Genomic DNA, 17,220 nt, shown 5'->3' on the forward strand with positions numbered 1-17,220 from the left:
AGGTTAAAATGATGTACAGGAAGAAGCAGGATTATGTCGAGGTTAAGACATCATACAGTAAAGTGTGACTTTTGTGAACATGAAAAGATTCAAGTGATCACACTTTGTGGGCCCGACGCTTTTATGACTATGATGTGGTGCTGGGAGAAGAGAGACGTAAACAAAAATAAACTCAATGATTTACATTTGGTACTGTATTCTTTTTCTTGTTTCAAATCCGTTTTAATCCGTTCATCTTCCACACTCGTGACCACTCGGAGGAGGTAACGCACCGATTTGTTGCATGTTGTTTGTCAAAGGGGAGAGCTTGAAATCAGTTGGCTCTGGACTGTCGTGTAAACATGGGGTTGCAAACTCAAGCCCTTGTTACTGCTAAATGGCTCGCAAACATGGTCAACCGCAATCTTGTCGGACCGCGTCTGCGGGTCCTGGACACGTCCTGGTACCTACCGATGATGGGACGAGACGGCAAGAAGGAGTTTGCACGATCTCACATCCCAGGAGCGTCTTTTTTCGACATAGACGAGTGCTCGGACAGGAACTCAAAGTTTGATCATACGCTGCCCACCGAGCAGTTTTTCGCAGACTACGTGGGGAACCTGGGCATCGGGACTGACAGCCATGTGGTTGTTTACGACGCCAGTGACTTTGGAGCATTTTCTTGCACCAGGGTTTGGTGGATGTTTCGGTTGTTTGGACATCCTCAAGTGTCGGTGCTTAACGGGGGGTTCAGGGACTGGGTGAGGGAGGGGTACCCTGCCTCAAGCGCGCACACCAGGCCTGAAGCAGCGCGCTTCACCGCCACTATGAACCGCTCCTGGGTGAAGTCGTTTGAGGACATCACAGAGAATATTGCGTCTCAGCGGTTCCAGGTCGTGGATGTGCGGCCCCGTGAAAGGTTTCATGGGAGAGAACCAGAACCAAGAGAGGGTATGGTTTTTATTTACATGTATTAGTTATTATTAAGAGCTTTTGTGAACTTATGGGCGGGCATTTGTTATTGGAACTTGGGTCATATGCTTTGTTTTTATGAACACCATGAACTTCATAAGTAACTTTTTTTTTTAAATTGTGTTTAAAAGGCTGATTTTATGACTTTAAAGTTAAACAAGTTTTTTTTATGTTCAGTTTTTAAGTGGTATTGTGCATTGTGGGTAACTACTAGTGCAGCTGCATACCACAATAAGAGCTTGGTGTCGGCTTACACTGATACCTGTCAATAGAGCAGGTCATAAAGTCAAAGTCTATGTAGTGTATTAGGATTGTATGGAAATACAATTACTTTACTGCCACCTTTTTAATGTTTGCGGCTAGGGCTGACGATATGGCCAACATTATCTAAATGGGTAATTTCATATCTTTATAATGACATATATATAAGCATGTTTCCTGATAATTCAATGTATAGTCAAAATGAAATAAACACTTCGCCGAGCCTGTTTTGTATACTCACTGGTACTAAGTATTTTCTCATTCAATTAAGAACTTTAGTGCAACATTAAAATAACATATCAAAGTGAAATTTTAGTGGAAATAAGTGAATAAATATCCCGTTTAAAACTATGTTTACATGCATGCACACAAATACAGAGTAATCAGATTGAGGAAAAAGTTTGTTTTATCTGAGTTTGATACTTAATTACCGTATTGAATTTTCACCTGGCCCTATTTGCAGGACCTACTGTCTTGTCATCCCTGTCAACGCTGAGTGTACCCAGTAACCATGCACAGTTCGGTCTCTGTCATGTCGATTGATTCACACATCGAGATTTGGCAACTAGGATGGGATTAACTGGAAGAAATAAAGAAGATAGGTGTGAGTCAGCTAACAGCATAAATTGCCCGGCGCAGCATCAAAATCGCTGCAAAATACACCAAGGGCCCCATAGAAAAGAGAAACCGTGCTCACAACCCCTAAAAACAATGATGAAAAGTCATTAAACTGACTGTAGCAACACTGCAAATGTCAATCCGCATCATAAAGTTCACATATACTGCCGGCTATTTCTTTAGATTTCATCACATTATCCATATATTATTCACTTAACAGCTGTGATTGTTTTGTTGGAATTTAATTTGTTCAAAGGAATTTTATTCAAAAGTCAATTTTGTTTCATGAGATTGTTCAGGTTAAAAGATCTTAATATTTAGTGATAGTGGCAGGTGGAGGTGATGGATATAAAATAGGTTTTCTACAAAGATCTGAATGCATCTTTGCAGATTATGATTCCTTAAAACAGTATGCATCTGCATCAAAAGACTCTTCAGGACCTTGCTTCATCAGGATGGTGTGTGTTTAATTTGACTGTCTAGCAACAGAAGCAAACAGCCACACAACTGTCATCAGATCCAAATGGTGCTAAATCATGATTGGTGCACAGAAATAGGTGACATCATGTGTTTTGCTCCTGAGCATGGAGGAAGACACAAATATCCTTCAGAAAATCTCTTGTGAAATAACTGAAACTGTTGTAACTAATTTGTCATCGCCCCACAGGTGTCCAGCCGGGTCACATCCCCGGCTCCCAATGCATGCCTTTCCTTGAGTTTCTCGATGATGACGGCATGATGCTCTCCACGGAGAAGCTGAAGAAGTTCTTCGAGGAGTCAAAAGTAGACCTGAACAAGCCGATCTGTGGATCCTGTGGCTCCGGTGTGACCGCCTGTCACATGGTGCTGGCGGCTCATCTGTGCGGGTTCCCAGGGGCCTCTGTGTATGACGGCTCCTGGTACGAGTGGTTCACCAAGGCTCCACCGGAGCATGTTGTCTCCGATGTCAAACGCAAGCTCTGAAGGAGGCCGAAGACGTGACAAAGTCTCACTTACAAATCAGCATTTAACAAAATCACTTTGTGTTACTGAATGATTTATCGCACATTAAGCCTTATCATAAATATTTTAACATCCAGAAATAAGCAGAGATATGCACCTTAAACCTATGCTGTGTGTGCTTGTTAGAGGATTTGAATGTGGATTTAACACACATTCTATACTTGATTGTGAAACAAGGCTGTTTGATAAAGGACTGTTTGTTGGCAGCTTAGAAGCAAGTTTGAACTCAATTTGACTTTTGTTGGATTGAAAGTCACAGCTTTCTTATATGTTGGAACAAGTGAAAAGAAATGACTGCTGGTGCTGCCAGAACACCATAACAGAATACTTGTTTTTCTGGCTTATTTGACATATTTCCTGCTAAATCTTGAATATGAAAAGCTTTTTGCCACTCTAGCACCTTATTAAGAAATGGCACAACCTGGTGGTGCTTTAGAGGAAGTGCACTTTTAAAAAATATATGCATGCCCTCTATCTCAGTTATAAACTAATGACCACTTAAGCAGGTAAATGCACTTTGTTCCAAAGAATCTTGATATGTGATTTAAATGTAATCTATTTTTTTATATCCACACTGACTTGTTTATTAAAAGGAAAGTCTTTTTCATTTCCAATGTCATGTCTGGTTGTATAAACCAGTTGGTGTTGAACATCAACAGTTGAGCTCGCAGCCGTCACTCCCCGTGTCCCCTCCCGTGTCCCCTCCCCGTGTCTCGGTCAGGAGCGTTTCCCTCTAGCGCTCGGACCTTGTATTTTCCCCGCGCCCCGTCATGGCGGCACAGACGCGCGCTCTGGTGTCGGCTCAGTGGCTTGCAGATGCTGTCAGAAACAACCTGGTCGGACCCAAACTTCGCATCCTCGACACCTCGTGGTATCTCCCGAAAACGAAGCGGGACCCGAGAGCGGAGTTCTCCCAGAAGCACATCCCGGGCTCCTCGTTCTTTGACATAGATGACTGCTGCGACAAGAGCTCCGCGCTGGATCACATGTTGCCGAATTCCAGCCACTTCTCGCGGTACGTGGGAGAGCTGGGCATCGGGAACGACACGCATGTGGTTGTCTATGACACCAGCGACTTCGGGTCGTTCGGCGCGCCCCGGGTCTGGTGGATGTTCCGGCTGTTCGGACACAGTCTGGTGTCGGTGCTGGACGGCGGCATGAAGAACTGGCTGACTGACGGCCGTCAGGTGACGTCTGACTACTCCAAGCCGGAGTGTAGAGAGTTCAAGGCGACTTTGAATCAGTCGTGGGTCAAGAGCTATGAAGATGTGTTGGAGAACATCAGGACCAAGGAGGTCCAGGTTGTGGATGCCAGGTCTGCAGGCAGGTTCAGGGGTACTGAGCCGGAGCCCAGAGACGGTGAGCTGGACTTGTAATGTCAGAGACCCACATAGGGATAGAAGGTCAACAGTAGATGACCCATAGACGTGGTGTACATCATGTGAAAGCTGTAAACATTGAGATGATATTGAAATGCAGCTCAGCAGAGTGGGTCAAGTTGTACTTGTCATAAATCAGAAATAAAAATAAACAATGAATATAAATTGTGAAAGTTTAAAGGCCATAAGACACAATGATAGAAGGATATGATGGACATTCCAGTGCTCTATTATGTGGGGGGGTTGATATCATTTGTTACACAGATTTTGTGCAAAATAAATAAATTACAACTCGAGAATTGTTAAAATAGATCAAACTTCCCTCCAAATTACCACATTAAGATGCCAAGACCTTGAGGAATACCATAGAAAAAGTCCTGCTGTGATTCGGTTTAAGAAACTTTTTGACGTAGGCAAGAATTGCATTTTCTGCGATTGGATGGCGAGCACTAATGTTCTGAAAACTGTTTAGAAACCTCCTTATTGTCAATGAAAATAGGAAAGCCATTAATCTTCTGTGTGCCCAAGGTGTCTGTAGTTTGTGGTTGTTAAGTTTCAAAAGGCTGTGATTATCCTAGAGGTCACAACAGGTATGCAGTGAGTTTAAAAAAATGACATCACTATGTTTAATACTATGGGGACTAATGTCATCACACATAAATACAACTGGGCTCATTGGATCCACAAGAGTCTCAGCTTTCATGCAATTGCAAGACTGTTCAGGGACCCCAATATGCAGATATAGTTAAGTACACCATTTATAGAATTGGGCATGTAAAACAGCTAAATGTTATTTCCAAAATGTTCTTTACAAAGTGTCTGTTGCATGGAAATAATACATTATACAAGTTTTAGCAATGAATTAAGCAGTCACATATTTGTTTTTTATAGTGCTACATGATGGTTTTCTTATGTATCATATGTATTGAATATACTTTGTAATTAATGTTGACATAATTTATGATCTTGTGATGAGTCAAAATAACTGATTATTTACTTGATTAAGTGTCATTTCAGATATCTAGTTTTATTTGCTGTTGTACAGTTAAATCAAACACAATGTCGAGCTTATGGTAGTAGGTTAGTTTGACAAACAAAAACATAAAAACTTATTAGATTCCTTCCAGAATTATTAGCCACATCTCATGGTCTTCATCAGCAGAATGAGTTTGCTTGGTTATAATAGATATGAACTGTCATCGATGACAACTAATCCATCTCTAAGCAAACTCTGTCTGCTAATGAAGACCATGGGATGTGGCTGAAAGCCCTTTGAAAAAATCTAATAAATAGACCTTGAGGGGTGTTTTCTTTTTTTTAATTATTGCCTCACATTTTCACAATGTTTCTCACTCCTCTGTCTCACCCTCACAGACACACTGCCGGGACATTTCCATGGTTCGATCAACATGCCGTTCACTTCGTTCCTGGACGCCTCTGGCAAGGAGCTGGAAACCGAGGGCCTGTCCAAACTGTTCCGAGAGGCGGGGGTGGACCTGGAGCAACCACTCTGGGCTTCCTGTGGTTCCGGTGTCACAGCGTGTCATGTGGCTCTGGCAGCTCACCTGCTCGGGCACCCTGGGGTGTGTGTTTATGACGGCTCCTGGTCTGAATGGTTTAAAAGGGCATCACCGGAGCATATCATCTCAGAGGGAGAGGGAAAAAAAGTGTGAAGAAAAGAGGAAAGGCAGTGAATTACTACCAGCTAGGTTGTGGTGTTACTGTTACAAGGGAAAGCAGTGTTTTTGCTGCTAACAAGAATAATAGATCAACACTATAAAACTAGTCTCACAGTGTTCTTTCTACTAATACTGAGGAGATAGTTTAGACTTTATAAGGCTGCACGCACAGTGAGCTCGTTATGAAACTTAATTATCAACTTAACGGGTCCAAGTTTCAGCAGCTGGTAGAAACCTGTAATGAAAATCTCCTCTACTTATGCAAATTATCTGACTTTCCTCAATAGGACAATAGTTGTATATTGTAGAAAAGTTTACAATATTGTGAAATGACATGATGGTAAAGGTTTTCACTATTATATATCATAATGCTAACGATGGTAGAGATAAATACATCTGCTCCAAGAGGGTATTAAGATAATGGATGTTGGGTTCTTGGAAGACGAGCACTTTGTGATTTCTTGATGATGTATTGATGAATTATTTTGAAACAAATTTTGAAATAAATCGTGATGTCGTTGTTTTGTTATGCTACACATGGGTACAGTGTCATATCTTTTTTTCCTTTAAAACACATCTAGCTCATGACTTGGAGGAAAAACTATTTTATTCAGTAACCAGAAAAGTAAATATTAGCTTTGGTAGAAAGCCATGGAAGACTGATGGGAAAAGTACTGTACATGGAGGAAATAGACATTGACCAAGTCTTCCTCGGAATTCATGGGATTATAGAAAATAATAGTTATAATAGTTATTTTGTTGTAAGTCAAATCATTTTTTCATTTGTATTTTTATGTTGTTTTCACTTCATAATATTTTTTATCATTACAAAGTTACTAAAATGTATCTTGTGAACCCAGCAAATGAAAAAAATAGGGCAGGTAATGAAGCCTTCGAAAATGGTGTAGCTTTAGAGACACAACACATTAACAAACAAAGAAAATAAAAAAAATTTGGATGCTGACGCAGAGGAAATCAAAACCGGTTCAGACCGGTTCCTGTGCTGGATTTGAGGTGTCTGGCAATATGCCCGGTTTAAACAACAAAGTTTATATATTTTAGCTTTTTTACACCATGGTAGTAGGCTATCATGTGTAACTGTACAATGTTCAATAATTAATTCATAGGACCAGAAATGTCTACTAATGTGAAAAATAACTTCTAAATGTCTGAGCAAGAGTCCTAGTTTCAGAGTTGTTTAGAAGATTGCAGTGAGAGCTTTGCACTTGTTTCAACTTGCATCAATGTCTTTTGTTACAGTCAATATGGCATTGCCACCTCTGAACTGTAAAATAAAGCAAGTAATGTGTTGCTTTAACTATTGTGTATGATGTCAGCTGTTGCTATGTGCCATTTGGGAAAAAAGAGAAGAACAAAAGAGCATTACCACTGGGAAAAACAGAACGATCCATATTTTTGAACAATTCTTCTCTAGTTTTGGACTTTGCTTACTGTCTCTGCAGAGGTATGTATTTCCTACAGGTGGCAACCTACAGTTCTGAAAAGTGAAGCCAATGTCTAAGTGTCTTAAACTTTCACTTATTAGCTGGCTGCAGGGGACTGGTTGCAAAAAAAAGTTTTGTTGTATGGAGGTCTATGAGAAAATTACCCGACTTTTCACTTGTTTTATTACCTCAGTAAACATTGTAATCATTAGTTTATGGTCTCAATTGATATATAGATCTGGTCTTCTTCAATACATCTTGATGTTCATTTAGTAAATGATGGTCCCATTCAGAGTAAAATAGAACATAAAGCAGAGTAAATTATAGTCACTTCCCTTTCACTTTTTGCAAAAAGCCAAGACGGCGACGGCCAAAACCCCAAACTCCAGGCTTCAAAACAGCAGTCCATAAGCCATCAGGTGACATCATAATGACTACGTCTACTTCTTATATACAGTTTATGAATGCTTAAAAACTAATCAAACATTTCTGTGACTGACAGAAGCTTCATCAGTATATATTTGGCTTCTCACCCTCACCCACTGACACACTAGTGGGCTCAAAACTAGAATGAGTTGGATTATCCAGAATAAACAGAACAATGTTGAGAGTAAAAAAAAAATCCCTCTCAATCATCACCATATGACCCTGAGAACCTGTGCCTGTAATTTCTTACATGCTGTGTTCGGGACGTCTATGGGCTTCATCCTCTATTAAAACGTAGCAACCCAGCTAGACATTCCACTATTACATATTATAAATAGTTTTTTGCTAACATATTAATGCTCTGAATGTTGTATATTGCTCTTTGAATAACATTTTATAGTGCACACGCATAATTCATACTAAGCAACCGGTTGTTTTGTAATCAAATGTGACTTGATGAGATGTGGATCCACTGCAGCTGTATTGTTGGTGTCTTGTAAACCCATGAGGGTTGGGCACGTTCTGTGCATGACATGAAAAAAAAAAATCTATCTATCTATCTATCTATCTATCTATCTATCTATCTATCTATCTATCTATCTATCTATCTATCTATCTATCTATCTATCTATTATGAGTTAAAGACAGGTAATGTGAAAAAAAAGACGACCAAATAATGGCGTTAAAGGTGATTCGTTTATGAACTGGCGGCATGAATCAAAATGATTGAATCCTTCAAAGGCGTGAACTACCCAGTACGCATCGAATGCCACAACAAAGATGGCCGCTCGTCTATGACGTGCGTCACTCGGATATCCCGTAAACTGCCTGAAGGTCCTGACGAAATAAACAAATTGGGGTCCTTTCTTGCGATAGGCTAGCTGTCGAAACGGCGTCGCGAGTCACATTGTTTTACACATCTGTGGTAAATTGTCCAAAATAACACCAATATATGTCGATAACATTGTTTTGGGGGATGTTGATGAACTCGTAGTTTCTCTCCGTTTGGTCATTTACGCCCTAACTGGCCCAGTAGTTTGGTTTCTGAACGTCGAAGGGTGTGTTTTTCTCGGCCGCCGTTAACGCAGCAGTAACGTTAGCGTTAGCGAAGCCTTCACGCCGACGTTCTCGAACCCACGTAGTTCTGGTATTTAACGTTAGCCCAATAAAACAAAAGGTAAGTTCGGGTGAAATGACGCCGTCCATCGTTTGTTGCTGTTGTAGATTTTACCCTTTTAAGGAATTAACGCACGACGGCCAGATGTACCCTGTAACACATACTAGTCCCATAAACAACGTAAATACACTTCGACGACATTTCCCAAGGTTTACTGCTGTTCTCAGAAGAAGCATTGGGGGGCTACAATACTTGTACGTGGACATTTGTAATTGAATAATTAATCTGTTTTGGGTTGTTTTTCCACAGGGAGGCGTTGATGAGCAGCAATGTCTGGCATCGCTCTTAGCAGACTGTCTCAGGAGCGTAAAGCCTGGAGAAAAGACCACCCATTTGTAAGCTGCAACATTTCCATCCTAGTTTAATAGGAACTTTTTCACCAGTTGCTTATATTTCATATGATTACTACCTAAAGTTCATGAGTGCATTTACACAAAGTAGATTCACATTGAGTTCACCAGCACCCAGGTAGGCCATTGATGTGTTGTGTCCTGTAAACCATACAGGGTTTTGTTGCTGTGCCCACAAAGAATCCCGATGGAACCATGAATCTGATGAACTGGGAGTGTGCAATCCCAGGGAAGAAAGGAGTAAGTCAGCTACATATTAGAGAGGTCCAGCTACTCTCACATGTCTCCAGAATGACCAGCAGTAAACCCTTTCTATGCATTAGTATTTATGATGTAGTTCTGCATGTTAAACAACACACATTGCAACCAGTTGTTCAATATCTCTGTTGTGCATTTGTCACCAGATCATGTGGCATGTTAAATGACTCTTAAGTGATGCAGCAAGCTTATTGCCCTCTTTCTGTTTAGATCTAGCTAATAGCAACATAGATATATGCCACTCAAATAACATACATGAGCAAGAAATTGTAACACATGAAGGTCATTTTACCTTTTAAATCTTACATTAGATGTACAAATATACAAAGAAAGGCAAATTGAAAAATGCAAATATTTTTAAGGTCGTTCTTTTATCTTTTTACTTTTGTTTAGTGATTTGCAGTTGTTTAATGTCCTTTCAGATTTACAAAAGCAATTATTTCCTTATTTTTTCTTTAGACCTTGTGGGAGGGGGGACTCTATAAACTCAGAATGCTGTTCAAAGATGACTACCCTTCCTCACCACCAAAATGTGAGTATCACTCCACACCTGTTGCATAGTTTCATTTCATGTTAATTGACAGACATTTACAGATAGATGTCTATTCAACATAAAGAGGAACGGCTCAGAAAATAAGAGTTTCTGGTTGTTATATCTGGTTTAGTCGTTACACCACCTTGTGTAAACAATGAACACTGAGCAAAAGATGACAGAATTTTTAAATATAAAGGACCTTTTTTTGTGAATGTGGAAAGCTATTTTTTAGAAATTAGAGAGCGACTTCTTTCTCTGCTCAAGTAAACATTACTCCACTATATGTTTGCAAAGCAAGTTGTTTGCTGATATATTAATGCTCTGACTATCAAATAAAGAAACTTTTAATGAAAGCTTTATGGAGCTAATAAGACATGAATATTCTAAGGGTGTAGGATATTCAGATCAGATGTTGAACAAAGCTATTGTTTGATTAGTCATGTTGGTAGATGGATGTGAGGAAAATTGCTCCATCTTCTCATGGGAGAAAAAAACCCCTAAATGACAGGACTTTCACAGATCCTCTTGTGTTTTAGAGATATTGATTTTAGATAATAACGGTTCTCTACAATGTCTTTATTTTACTATGTTATTAAAACCTTAACTTTTCCCATGTCAGTCTTGCTTCAAGCTTTAGAATTCTCACTCTCTTTTCAATGACTTCCACTCAGGCAAGTTTGAGCCACCAATATTCCACCCAAACGTTTACCCATCCGGCACTGTTTGTCTGTCCATCCTGGAGGAGGACAAGGACTGGAGGCCCGCCATCACCATCAAACAGGTCTGAACACTCAACAGTCTCTCTCTAATACTCGTATCAACGGTGGAGTTTGTCTGTTCACTTTTAACCTGTTTTGTTTACCAATCAGGCTTTATGCAATCTGTGGCCGGTTGCCTTGTGAATATTGATTAATTGTACATTACATTACAGGCATTTAGCAGACGCTTTTATCCAAAGCGACTTACAGGAAGTGTATTCAACATAGGTATTCAAGAGAACTACTAGTCACCAGAAGCCATAAGTGCATCTCCTTTCTTAAACAAGCATCTTAAAGCATAAACCAGAGCAAAAGTATAGTGCAGAAACAAATTACTACGAAAACAATAATTGCAACAGACTAATACGAATACAATAAGTGCTACAAACTACTACGAATAGGCTAAGTGCAGTAAACAAATACGGATACAATAAGTGCAACGAACTGATACGAATACAATAAGTGCAACAACTAATACGAATGCAATAAGTGCAACGAGGAAGGCTCAGGGTAGTACTTCTTGAAGAGGTGAATTGTACACTGCAGTGACTGAACGTATGGAACCAGGGCAATTACAGCTTATATTTCACTTTATATTATTACACAAAATATTACACAGTACCTACTGTTCTATTCAGACCTGCAGGTTGTGTGTGGTTGATGGTCAGTATCTTCCTCTTTGTCATGACTACATCCATGCACAAATGAAGAAGCACAATATACAGTCGCCTAAATACAAACAGATGGTAAAATGGTGCAAATAGAATCCAACTACGAACTGAAAGTTGGTTAATTATACATCTGCACAAATGATACGGAAACACATCTGCTGGTTCCTCGTGACATTGTCACTCTACAGCCACCATAAGATGTACAGGGCAGCCCAGCCGTAGATCCAGGAGGGGTGACTGCTGTTAAGAAATGCCGTCTGACTGGAGGATCTTTTATTGTGTTTTCAGATCCTGTTGGGAATCCAGGAGCTGCTGAATGAGCCCAACATCCAAGACCCCGCACAAGCAGAGGCTTACACAATTTACTGGTAACTGCTTTCATGAACTAACCCACCAAATAGCCTAATTGAAGCCTGAATGAAAGTTGACATTTACAATGGAATATTGTAGTGTTTCTTTGCTGCATACCACAAATTGTATTCCTTTTTCCACTCAGCAAAGGAAAATACTTGGGGATAGGGTTTGATATCATATATTTTTGGTTTGGAATAAAGACATAGATACTTGTATCTTGAAATGAATCCTCAAGTTAATTTTGAAGATATTAAGCTTCTGGTTTATTCCAATTTTGGTTCAAGTCGTAATTTTATTCAAAGGTCATGAATTGTTAGGGCAGTGTTCCTCTTCTAAAATAAGTCAGGTCACAGACCTTTTGAAACCAAAGGCAAGTCACAGCACAAAAGGAGAAAGACAAGTTTCCTTTTCTTTCAGTACTTTATACACTCATATGTTATCTGTTTTGAAATAGTACCTCTAAATGAACTTGTGACTGACTGACATCAGCATGGTTATAAATGTATTTTTCTTTTTGTGTTTCAGTCAGAACAGGATGGATTATGAGAAGCGGGTAAGAGCACAGGCCAAGAAGTTTGCCCCGACATAGAGAGGAGAGCTCGCCCTTTTCCCACCTGAGCAGCCTCAACTGATGGAGGTTACAAACAGGAGGCAGGCAGCACCTGACGGACCACTCCAATAAGAATCCCATTTTGAGTATTATCATACTATTACACAGGTGACAAGACAGCCTGTCTCTCTTTTTTCCTTTCTTTTATAAACAACAAAAGTTCAGTACGATCCCAATTTGATCATCTTCAAGAAATATTTCTGCATTTTTAATGCATAGCTGATGATGATCCTATAACTACTTTGTCATGAGCTCATTCATGCCCACATTAATACTATAAGTCATAGTAATCCATCAACAGAGCTGTAGAATTAAAATGTCCAAACCACTCTGTGTGTAGTTCAGTCCGCGTTGGCAGAGGAGGAGATTTTGTTTATTCTTAAACTTCCAGTTTTATCAAACCCAGAAGTATTGTAGATAGTTCATTATTAGGAGCATAAACTGAGCTAAAGCAGTCAAATGCACAATGGAAGTCAATCCTCCCACTGTGCTCCTGATCCCTTGTTTCATTCCTACCACACATCCCTCACTTCTGAGTTCCTAGAAAACCATCAAAAAAAAATACAATTAATTTAGGGAAAAGACAATCCTGGCACTTGTTTATTGGTTGTAAGATATCTTGGCAGGAAGTGATGAAGTGGTGCTCTGTCCACCTCAGAGAACGGAAGAGTGATAAGAGGTAAATTTGTCACATGGGTCAGGGCGTTTCTTCCACCAAGGAGTCAAAATTATCTTTTATTGCAGTGGAGCTAAGATTACATTAGTGTTCAGATTCTTTTTCTGTGAATCCACCAGGGAGTGAACCATTTGTCAGGCACAGTATTGAACTTCAGACACATTCAACTCTAGTTTGTCATCTGCTTCCCAAACTGCTACAGGATGAGATGAGATGCTGCATTGTAAAAGTAACAAAAACTGTTGCTGTGTGTGTGTGTGTTCGTGTCAGCTCTTGATTGGTTATAAATAGCATACCATCACTTTGGTTATTTTTTTCTCCCACAATGCCCACAAAACGAATACAAACCTGTACAAACCAAAATGCTATTACGTCTTTAAGTCCATCTGGTAAACAGAAGCTGAAGGATCCTCATTGGAATGGCCTCTCAACCAGCAGGGAAGACAGACGAAAGTGCACTTGAGAGAAAACGAAGGCCTGAGATTTTTTTGCCTCTAAGTATATGAGTGCATGTACATAATATAAATAATGACAAATTGTGGAAGTTATGTTTTATATTGTTTTAGCCAGTTGACATTTGTGTGTGGTATTATAACAAAGAACACAATAAATGGCATACAATTGTGAAATAAAGTTAAATAAAAGAAATGAAAAATGTTTTGTTTTTGAGTTTGGGTTGGTTTCGAAAACTGATAAATAACAAATGATATATGGAATGCATTAACATTCAGTCCACCTCACGTATCTGTCTTATGATGGAGAATGTGTTCTTTTGCAAACCCCATGGCATTTCTGTATTTTCACTGGTAGTGTATCAAAAGTAGCCAATTTTTCTTGGTGACTTGAAAGTATGAGGTTAAAATTTAACAGATTTCAAAGTTTTCATCCTGCACATCATCACAAACCCTTCTTCTGAATGTCTCCTTGATTTCTGCACTCCATTGACATCAAAGCCGTAAGCGTATGACTCTGAATAGCAAATAACACCCCAATAATGGTGCAAAAAATACATATGTGTGCAGTATACAGTTTTTTTGCACGCCAAGGCTTAAGCAGATTGTTTCTATCAAATGTCAGTTTTTGTCTTATGTTTTTTTTTTTTTTCATGTCCAGAGGTGCAACCTGATGTAATGTTCTCGGGTGTCTTGCATGACATTCTTAAGAAATTTAACACCTCTCGTTTTGACTCACCTCTCCTGCGGTTTATTATGTCACCATGACCTCAATTGGCCAAAAACACGCAAAATCAGACAGAGACAGAGGTGAGGAAATTGTTTTTCTCTCTTTTTTCGGCTGCTGCAGGTTAACAATGTGTATGTTCTTGTTAGTTATGATTTCCTCTGAACATGCTGTTCCGTAGGTGAGGCCAGTAGAAAGCCTTCAGGTGCCGTCCCTGCCGCTGCCTCACTATGCTGATCCTAGATCAGCCTGTTCGAACCCACACAGCTATCACAGCTTGGGCCACTGTCTTCGCACCAACATATTTCCAGGTCTGTGCATTATTTGTATGTTTTAAATATGTGAAGACCTCCTTCAATATTCAAATAACCATGGTATTTTGTGGGTTTCACAATATGTCTTCAGCTGTTCAATACTCTGCTGCCCATATGTTGTTAGACTAACATGAAATTAACATTACTTTATAGACAGTGGCCACATGGGAAACATTTATAGTAAATCAAGGGATACCTGAGCAGTTGAAACATGATCTGTCTTATCCTGCTGAATTATTCACCTGTGAATTTCGCCATGTGCACTGTGTGACTAGTTAACTTACTCAGTCTAGTTTTGTGCATATATCCAACATGTGTACGCTTCAGTGGCTCAACCAATGTCCCATACTATATCTTAAATTTGTGACCTTAATGCACTGCTACAAACTCTGTTTGGGGCTATTAAAACTTTGAGGTTAAGGTTTAACAATCTTCATTTTTTATGTAGCACTATCATGTCAAAGTATTAATTTGTCCAATTCTTTTTGACATGCAAAACATTGACCCTCCCATCAGCTTCAGCTAACTTTGTGCTTAGTTCTGACTTGCAAATGCTAAACACTACCATTTGCATGATGAAACTTGCTAATCATGTCAAACTGCAGCAGGTGGACATGGTAAAAAATGATACCTGCTGAAAATCACCATGTTCATTTTGACACATAGACATCATAGCATCATGTTGACGTTAGCATTGAGATCAAAGTAGGCTATTGCTGTGCCTAAGTTCAGACTCACAGATCGACCTGTGTGACAGTGCAATTTAACTCCCTTTTAACACGTCTTCACTTTCCCATCCCCTTTAACTCACCCCACTGAACACTCTGTCTCTAGGTGCTCCTTTAACATGGAAATCCCTCTCCAGGGACTCGTACGTAAGCCACCCTCGGTCTGCCTGGCCTGCTGACCCCCACCTCTGGTACGGCCACAAGACAGATGAAATGGGTAGGTAGAACGTTCATTCCTCCTGTCCCTCTCTATTGTTCTTTTATTGTTCTGGTCTTGTTTATTCTGATGTGCTGTATTATATTTTTCACTGTTCTTAACATCTGTTTCTGTTGCTCGTCTGCAGTCCAGTGGACGGAGAGAAACATCATGAACCAGAAGCTCGACAAGACACTGACGGAAATGAAAAAAAAGAGCAACATAAAGTGAGGTGGTGGAGACCACATCACACACAGCTACCTTATGATTAACACTTTGGGTAACATATAATGAAGTAAAACTATAATAAAGTGTGATTTGAAAACATACATGTTGCTAGCTTGTCGCTTAACAATAAACAAACAAGAGGAGGGTTATATGAGAGTTGAAACAGCACTAGAAAGATAATTGGTTTGACAAAAGATATCTGTGATAAACATTTTCTTTAGGCTTAACTAAACGGTTATCAGTTGCGCGCTATTGCGCGGCAGCATTTATATTGTGTGTGTGCATTTATTTAGATACACTGTAAAAACTGTTAAGCAAAATCAAACTTTCATTGTTTTTGACTTCCTTTTTCTTCTCCTACCTAAAGGTGAGATATTGATACGTGTTGTCTCAAATTTAGGGAACATAAAACACAAAGAAGTCCCTACCTCAGACTAAAACTGAAGGACCTAAACCGCTGAATGCTAGCAGCAGCTGAAGGGGTTACTTGTCTCTGTGTGTGATGTGTAAAGGCAGCAGGATGGAGGTGGTTTCAACAAAAACCACTGAAACTTGCTATTTGTCAGAACCTGCTGCCTCTCCTACCAAACCAGACCTAGATGATGAGTATCTTTATCAGTAAACTGATCCATTCTTTACTACACAGAGATAAAGAGCTTGAGAGGAATGGTTGAAGTCGATACAGTGACTCAACAACGAACAATAAACTGATATCTTAGGACGGGACTGATCTAGGTAGATAGATTAAACTCTGTTACTCACAGGAAGCTAACGTTATGGGTGAAGTCAGTATAAAGCAGGTCACACATCATGTCAGATGATCTATTAAAGGGTATTGGAAAAAGGCCAACACTTCACTTCACTATTGAGAAGTATATGCATCTTCCTAATTTGCCTTTTACAGTGTGTTTCTACACTGTATTACAGTGTTACTGCTTAATATAATGAAACCAAAACCAAAACCATCCTCACTCTTGCACAGAAAGTTTGCTTCTTTAAGCTAAATGGTATGATTTCCACATGTTTTTTGCCAGTCTCAGTTTAGCAAAGAATAAGTGGCATGAGAGTTAACGATAGTGGAATAAGTTTTTAGCCTTTATATCATCATTTATTTATTTATGACTCAATAGTTTCTAGAATTACAATAATAACTTAACTGTAATTAAGCCTTCCTAAATTGTTAAATAGACAAAGCAGGATTAGTGTTTTTGAATCAGAAACATATTGACTACCTGTAAAAATTAAGAGTTGCGCCATTGTTTTTTTTTATAGACAGGTTTTTCAATTTGAGTGTGCCCTCCCTTGTTATTGTTCTCATCTTCTCACCCTATCCACCACCCAGCCCCCCTCCCCTGTGTTTGTGGTCTGTTGATGGAGACAGTTCTCTTTTTGCCTTCCGAGCACAAACATCACTACGGCCACCTC

At 39.6% G+C, this 17,220-nt stretch overlaps 3 protein-coding genes across 4 annotated transcripts; all 3 read left to right on the top strand.

Moving 5' to 3' along the window:
- Nucleotides 1-205: 205 nt before the first annotated feature.
- LOC129098362 (3-mercaptopyruvate sulfurtransferase-like) lies at nt 206-3,400 on the top strand. The gene is made up of 2 exons (XM_054607355.1): nt 206-930; nt 2,498-3,400. Exons 1-2 carry the CDS (start codon nt 342-344, stop codon nt 2,791-2,793), a joined length of 885 nt encoding a protein of 294 aa, XP_054463330.1. The 5' UTR covers nt 206-341; the 3' UTR covers nt 2,794-3,400.
- A 96-nt stretch (nt 3,401-3,496) lies between these two features.
- Nucleotides 3,497-6,424, top strand: LOC129098361 (3-mercaptopyruvate sulfurtransferase-like). Its single transcript, XM_054607354.1, has 2 exons — nt 3,497-4,191; nt 5,586-6,424. The coding sequence occupies exons 1-2, from the start codon at nt 3,603-3,605 to the stop codon at nt 5,882-5,884; spliced, it is 888 nt and encodes a 295-aa protein (XP_054463329.1). The 5' UTR covers nt 3,497-3,602; the 3' UTR covers nt 5,885-6,424.
- Nucleotides 6,425-8,586: 2,162 nt separating this feature from the next.
- LOC129098076 (SUMO-conjugating enzyme UBC9-like) lies at nt 8,587-13,791 on the top strand. Of its 2 annotated transcripts, none has more exons than XM_054607031.1 (7): nt 8,587-8,686; nt 9,188-9,273; nt 9,445-9,528; nt 10,006-10,078; nt 10,753-10,862; nt 11,799-11,878; nt 12,390-13,791. In XM_054607031.1, the coding sequence occupies exons 2-7, from the start codon at nt 9,208-9,210 to the stop codon at nt 12,451-12,453; spliced, it is 477 nt and encodes a 158-aa protein (XP_054463006.1). In that variant the 5' UTR covers nt 8,587-8,686; nt 9,188-9,207; the 3' UTR covers nt 12,454-13,791. The 2 variants fall into 2 exon arrangements, with proteins under 2 accessions (XP_054463006.1, XP_054463005.1); XM_054607030.1 differs by having other exon boundaries at nt 8,590-8,938.
- The last annotated feature ends 3,429 nt before the right edge of the window (nt 13,792-17,220 follow it).

This window comes from Anoplopoma fimbria, chromosome 11 (genome assembly GCF_027596085.1).
Source record: "Anoplopoma fimbria isolate UVic2021 breed Golden Eagle Sablefish chromosome 11, Afim_UVic_2022, whole genome shotgun sequence".
In the NCBI taxonomy this organism is placed as follows: Eukaryota; Metazoa; Chordata; class Actinopteri; order Perciformes; family Anoplopomatidae; genus Anoplopoma; species Anoplopoma fimbria.

What these genes read in the sequence shown, in the direction of transcription:
- LOC129098362 (XM_054607355.1), top strand. Translation starts at nt 342, where the DNA reads ATGGGGTTGCAAACTCAAGCCCTTGTTACTGCTAAATGGCTCGCAAAC. An exon ending in AGAACCAGAACCAAGAGAGG is followed by an intron (nt 931 to 2,497) that starts GTATGGTTTTTA and finishes ATCGCCCCACAG; the next exon opens with GTGTCCAGCCGGGTCACATC.
- LOC129098361 (XM_054607354.1), top strand. Translation starts at nt 3,603, where the DNA reads ATGGCGGCACAGACGCGCGCTCTGGTGTCGGCTCAGTGGCTTGCAGAT. An exon ending in TGAGCCGGAGCCCAGAGACG is followed by an intron (nt 4,192 to 5,585) that starts GTGAGCTGGACT and finishes TCACCCTCACAG; the next exon opens with ACACACTGCCGGGACATTTC.
- LOC129098076 (XM_054607031.1), top strand. Translation starts at nt 9,208, where the DNA reads ATGTCTGGCATCGCTCTTAGCAGACTGTCTCAGGAGCGTAAAGCCTGG. An exon ending in CAATCCCAGGGAAGAAAGGA is followed by an intron (nt 9,529 to 10,005) that starts GTAAGTCAGCTA and finishes TTTTTTCTTTAG; the next exon opens with ACCTTGTGGGAGGGGGGACT. An exon ending in CCGCCATCACCATCAAACAG is followed by an intron (nt 10,863 to 11,798) that starts GTCTGAACACTC and finishes TTGTGTTTTCAG; the next exon opens with ATCCTGTTGGGAATCCAGGA.